The 5,871-nt window shown below is 47.5% G+C and overlaps 1 protein-coding gene across 1 annotated transcript; it reads left to right on the top strand.

The window, feature by feature from the left end:
- Positions 1–921: 921 nt before the first annotated feature.
- LOC123122282 (cytochrome P450 71A1) lies at positions 922–2,904 on the top strand. The gene is made up of 2 exons (XM_044542461.1): positions 922–1,923; positions 2,018–2,904. Exons 1-2 carry the CDS (start codon positions 1,039–1,041, stop codon positions 2,636–2,638), a joined length of 1,506 nt encoding a protein of 501 aa, XP_044398396.1. The 5' UTR covers positions 922–1,038; the 3' UTR covers positions 2,639–2,904.
- Positions 2,905–5,871: the final 2,967 nt, after the last annotated feature.

A 5,871-nucleotide genomic window follows, 5' to 3' on the forward strand; every position in this document is an offset into this window, starting at 1 on the left:
TGTTACTGTTCATCAGGTGTAGATGAGTCCGACTCCTAAATCCTAATTGAATTATCAAACTCCTATGAACTAACACCTAAATCCTAGTAAATCCTAAATTTTGTGTGACATGAATTGACATTTTGTTAGTTACTAGCAAGATACCCGTGCATGGCATGGAACACCAAGATGCATTATTTTACAAAAATATGCTGTAATTGACCCACACGGGACTAATCTCATGTGTAAAAACTAACGACATCTACAAGTTTACATAACTCAGCACGTACACTGCTGATGCAAATCCTCTCCGACATTGACCTACGCAAGCACGTCGATGGCGCCATCCGTGTCCTAACAGCTCAGACTGAGCGAAGTGGGGGAGACGATAACGAGGATAGATAAGGTGAGGAGGAGTGGGGTGTGATGGTGGTAGGTGGTCGGACCGAGCGGAGGCATGGGGATAGACGATGCCGGCAGCAACCACCATGTCAGATTGTTCCAGAGGCTTTCATTTTTAATTGCTCAACAATGAGGTTGTGGGAGATAAGGATGAACAAGTAACGACCTTATATGCAAATGTGAAGAGATGTGCGGGTATCTTTTTGTAAAATTGCCATAGTATGTTTTCTATCGGTCAGATATAGATTGGACGGACTATATTGCAGGATGGCATACAGACCATCATCACCAACTCAATTTTTTATAAGGATAGAGAAATTTATGATCAAAATTTAACATCAAATATGAAGGGACTAATAAACCATCAAATATGAAAGGACCAATAAACCACGAGGGAGTATCAAGGATGGCAATCACCCAAAATCTACTGTACAAGGCAACCACCCAAAGACATCTCAATCATGGCAACCACCCACGAATTTTTTGGCACGATCACATCACATGGACAAAAATGGAGTGCTGGACAAGAACACTGCCGTGGCTGCTGTTCAACCTCACAACGCCGCATACCCGCACACAACGCCGCACGATATGTTTCCAGTTCCAGGCAACACATTTTTCCGTTGAATCGGACAACACATTTCCGGCGGAAGGAGGATGTCTCCGTACGCCGTCCTCGTCGCGGTGCTCTTGACCTTCTGCTACGTCGTTTGGAAGGCTCGAGGCAGCAGAAGTGGCAAGCTCCCGCCCTCGCCGCCGTCGCGTCCGCTGCTCGGCCACCTCCACCTCCTTGGCCGCCACCCGCACCGCTCCTTGCGCGAGCTGCACGCTCGGTACGGCACCGATGGCGGCCTCCTGCTGTTGCAGCTCGGGCGCAGGCGGACGCTGGTGGTTTCCACGGCGGCCGCGGCGGCGGGCCTGTACAAGAACCACGACCTCGCCTTCGCCTCCCGCGTGCCCAGCGCGCCGGCCGACAAGCTGACGTACGGCTCCACCAACGTCTCCTTCGCACCCTACGGCGACGCCTGGCGCCGCAGCAAGAAGATGGCCGTCGTCCACCTCCTCTCCCCGCGCCGTGCCGACTCGTTCGCCCCCGTGCGGGCCGCCGAGGCGGCCGCCCTCGTCGCCGGGGTGCGCCGCGCCGCGGAGGCGGGTGAGATTGTGGAGCTGAGGGAGCTCCTGTCCGCCTACAGCAACGCGGTGGTCACCCGCGCGACCACCGGCGCCGCAGGTGCCACGGCCGAGAAGCTAAAAAAGCTTTTGGGTAACTCCGCAGCGATCATGTCGGGGCTCCAGGCGGATGACGTGCTCCCCGACGCGGCGGCGAAGGTGGTTAGGTGGGCGACGGGTCTCGAGAAGAGGCTCGACGCCGAGCTCGAACAGTGGGACAAGTTCCTATCAGAGATAATCGCAGAGCACCTTGAGAAGAAGCCAGACAACGGCGCAGGGGAGGAGAGCTTCCTCGACGTCCTGCTGCGGCTTAGGGAAGAAGGCGCCGCCGGACTCGAGCTCACCAACGATCGCATCAAAAGCCTCATCAAGGTGGTCGTCGAGCGATCACAGAATCCGTTTGGTTTTAATCTCTCAGCAAATTTTAACATCCTTTCTTTGGTGCTCTGCTCTTGCGTGTATGCAGGACATGATAGCCGGCGGGACAGACACAGCATCGGTCACGTTGGAATGGGCCATGGCGGAGCTCGTCGGGAACCCGCGGGCAATAGCCAAGCTGCAGGACGAGATAGATCGAGTCACCGAAGGCAAACCGACCATCGAGGAAGACGACCTGAGCAGGATGGAGTACCTCAGGGCGGTGCTGAAGGAGGTGCTCCGGCTCCACCCGGCGGCACCGCTCCTCATCCCGCACCAGTCGACGACCGCGGCGGTCGTGCAGGGCTACGAGATCCCAGCTGAGACTGCGCTCTTCGTCAACGCGTGGGCGATCGGGAGGGACCCGGCGGCGTGGGGAGCAACGGCGGAGGAGTTCTGGCCGGAGCGATTCCTGGGCGGCGGCAGCGCGCAGGGCGTGGACCTGCGGGGGAACGACTACCAGCTCCTCCCGTTCGGCGCCGGCCGGCGGCTCTGCCCCGGCATCAGCTTCGCGATGCCGGTGCTGGAGATCGCGCTCTGCAGCCTTGTGCGCCACTTCGACTGGGAAATCCCCGCCGAGGCACGTCTAGACATGAACGAGGCGCCGGGACTGATCACGCCGCCGCTGGCTCCGCTGCGCCTTGTCCCCAAGTGCAGGAGGCAGCAGTAGCAGTGCCACCAGGTGAGGTCCACGTGCAAGCTCAGAAGGGCCTGCTTATAAATAAAACTTTGCGGTTTGCGTTTGTGTGAGGCCAGACCCGTTTAGGCGTGTGCCGGACGGCCAGACCACCCCGTCGGCCACCTAGGTCTGTGGTGCATAAAAATACAATGCTATTTATGAAGAAGTTATCAGACATATGTATTTTAACAACTTCATTTCTCCGGATCAAAATTACCGAGGTTATGTTTTGAACAACTTCATTTTTCCGGGTCAAAGTTATCACGGGTGTTTGTTCGTAAATTACGAAGTAAGCGATTGAATATTATCGCGGTATTTGTACGTAGTTATTAGCACCGTTCTGCGTATATTACCATGCTATTTGTACAGAAGTTACCGAGGTATGGTTTTCAACAACTTTTTCCCTGGCATCAAAAAAGTTACTGCGGTGTTTGTACGTGAGTTATCGGCTCCGTTGTGCGCATTTGCCATCCTATTTACAAAGAGTTATCGGTGTTTGTTTTTCAATAACTTTTTCCCCGAGTCAAAACGTTACTGTAGTGTTTGTGCATGAGTTATCAGCTCTTTTTTCCGGGGAGTTATCAGCTTTGTTGTGTGTACATTACCATAATATTTATATATAAGTTACTGGGCTATATTGTTCAACATGTTTCCCCGGGCAAATTTTTTTGTCATGGAGCTTGTATGTGAGTTTTCAGGTTTGCGGTGCGTAAGTACCATGCTATTTACATAGTAATTATCGAGGTATGTCTCAACACTTTTCCCTCTGATCAAAAGTTATCACAGCTGTTTGTTATAGGCCCATGGTGCGTAGATTATAGTGTTATTTACACGGAAGATACCTGAGTCATTTTTCAAATAATTCTTTTTTTTGAGCATCAGTACAGACACAAGCGCTCATATATACGCGCACACACTCACCCCTATGAACGCACACACGTACACCCTACCCCTATGAGCACCTCCGAGAGACTGAGCCGACATATTATCTTGAGATTTACGAAGCCACCATAGGCGCCTCGTCGTCGACGGGAACGTCTCCTCCCACTGAAAGCGCATCGCCGGAAATCCTGAAATAAATCCAGGAATAATGCGAGCACCAGGATTTGAACCCTGGTGGGTTGGGGATACCACTGTCCACCTAACCATCTCAACCACAGGTTGATTCGCATTTTTCAAATAATTCTTTTTCCCGATCAAAGTACAAGTATCTCCTCCAAAACCACGATATGTTTTTCTCTAAGAAAACAAGGTCTTTTTTTGGCATGCACCACCGCACATGGCCAAAACAATATGGGAGATGAAGTGGCTAATGGATAGGCTATACTAGCCGATATGGTTTTAACAACTTTTTTCTCCGGATCCACGCTATCATGGTATTTGTACAAAAATTATCAGGTCTGCGGTAAGTACATTATCATGCTATTTGCACAGAAGTTATCGGCTATGTTTTTAACAACTTTTTTCCGGACCAAAATTACCATGGTATTTGGACATAAGTTACCAGGTCTGCAGTGCGTAAAATACCATGCTATTTACATATAAGTTATCGGGGTATTTTAAAAAAAAAATCTTTGGATCGGACATACCACGGTATTTTTACGAAGGTTATCAGGTCTACAATGCGTAATTATCACGCTATATCAATGTTATGTTCCAAAAACCTTTTTGAAAAGGCATTGGCCTACCTCCATCACATGAAGTATAATATTTGACGATGCACCAAAGAAACCCGTGAAAATACAACCCTAGAAATATCCATATATATACAATCAAGAAACAAAATACCTTTGCATACGATGTCTTATGTGTGCATATGATTGTATAATCTCAAGTCTGTTATTCACGTAAGGACTTCATCTAACGGTGATTAGCTAGTGTGGCACATGCATCAGATGCAAAAAATGTTGGATACATGAGCTGGTAGTTGAAAAAAGAGGGTTCAAAAGTGTTGATTTCTTTATATTAGACAACAAAAGCGTTTGGATGAGATCGTTGTATTGCTAAGGCCTTTTATAGGAGAGCTGAGTTCGATACCTGTTAATGATAATTTATTTTTGGATTTACAATGCGGCTCACCATATCAAAGTTGGTGGAAAACGGAAACCCATAATCAATGCCCACCTTCTGTTGCCGAACGCAAATCTCGCGTGGCCGTGACGTCTCAAACGGCAACTTTTCCTTTTTAAAACGCTAACTGTCGGTCCTAGTCACTGGATCGCGATCATACAACTAAAAAGTCGTTCGGATATGTCACAAAACTCAAACCATTGGAAATTTAACTTTCGCCTTTAGAGATTCCACAGTCAGTTAAGCTTACGCTATGTTTGGATATATTTATTGAAGGCTTACGTATTGAACTGGTTTCAATTATAATTCAGTGAAGACACTATGATGGACATGTATACAAATTCACTTGTTTAGATGCTCATTGGATGGGCTCATGGAATCTCACTGAAGTATCAGTACCAAACCTTCTGTTGCCGAACGCAAATCTCGCGCGGCCGTGACGTCTCAAACGGCAACTTTTCCTTTTTAAAACGCTAACTGCCGGTCCTGGTCACTAGATCGCGATCATACAACTAAAAAGTCGTTCGGATCTGTCACAAAACTCAAACCATTCGGAATTTAACTTTCGCCTTTAGAGATTCCACAATCAGTTAAGCTTACGCTATGTTTGGATGTATTTATTGGAGGCCTATGTATTGAATTGGTTTCAATTACAATTCAATGAAGACACTATGATGGACATGTATACGAATTCACTTGTTTAGATGCTCATTGGATTGGCTCATGGAATCTCAGTGAAGTATCAGTACCAAATCATGTTTGGATGGTAAATTATGGAATTTGTTAGTGCTTTATTCTATATGAATCAAATCAAAATTTGTAAAATGTGGACTATATTTTAGTGATTATATAGCAATGTGTGACTATAATTGAATGATTATATAGCAATGTGTGACTATAATTTAATACAACCTAGAAAACCATATGAAGTTCATAGATTTTTTTGACCATCACACGACCATCTGACAACATACAAGAGTTAAACCTATGGTTAGTAAAGCGATGGCAAAAGATAATTGGAGAAGGTAAGAAGGAGAAGTCAGCACGGACTAGCTGAGCAATGGAGAGATTGTATCTAGCTACTTCTATGGACCCGCGGTCCAAAAAAACTACTCACGGGTGATCATGATGGAAGCAAGGTTGATGTAGATGGC

Source organism: Triticum aestivum, chromosome 5D, assembly GCF_018294505.1.
Source record: "Triticum aestivum cultivar Chinese Spring chromosome 5D, IWGSC CS RefSeq v2.1, whole genome shotgun sequence".
Classification (NCBI taxonomy): domain Eukaryota; kingdom Viridiplantae; phylum Streptophyta; class Magnoliopsida; order Poales; family Poaceae; genus Triticum; species Triticum aestivum.

Bases quoted from the DNA above. Each gene is read 5' to 3' on its own strand.
- LOC123122282 (XM_044542461.1), top strand. From the start codon at position 1,039: ATGTCTCCGTACGCCGTCCTCGTCGCGGTGCTCTTGACCTTCTGCTAC. The intron at 1,924-2,017 runs GTGGTCGTCGAG...GCGTGTATGCAG, and splicing joins GCATCAAAAGCCTCATCAAG to GACATGATAGCCGGCGGGAC.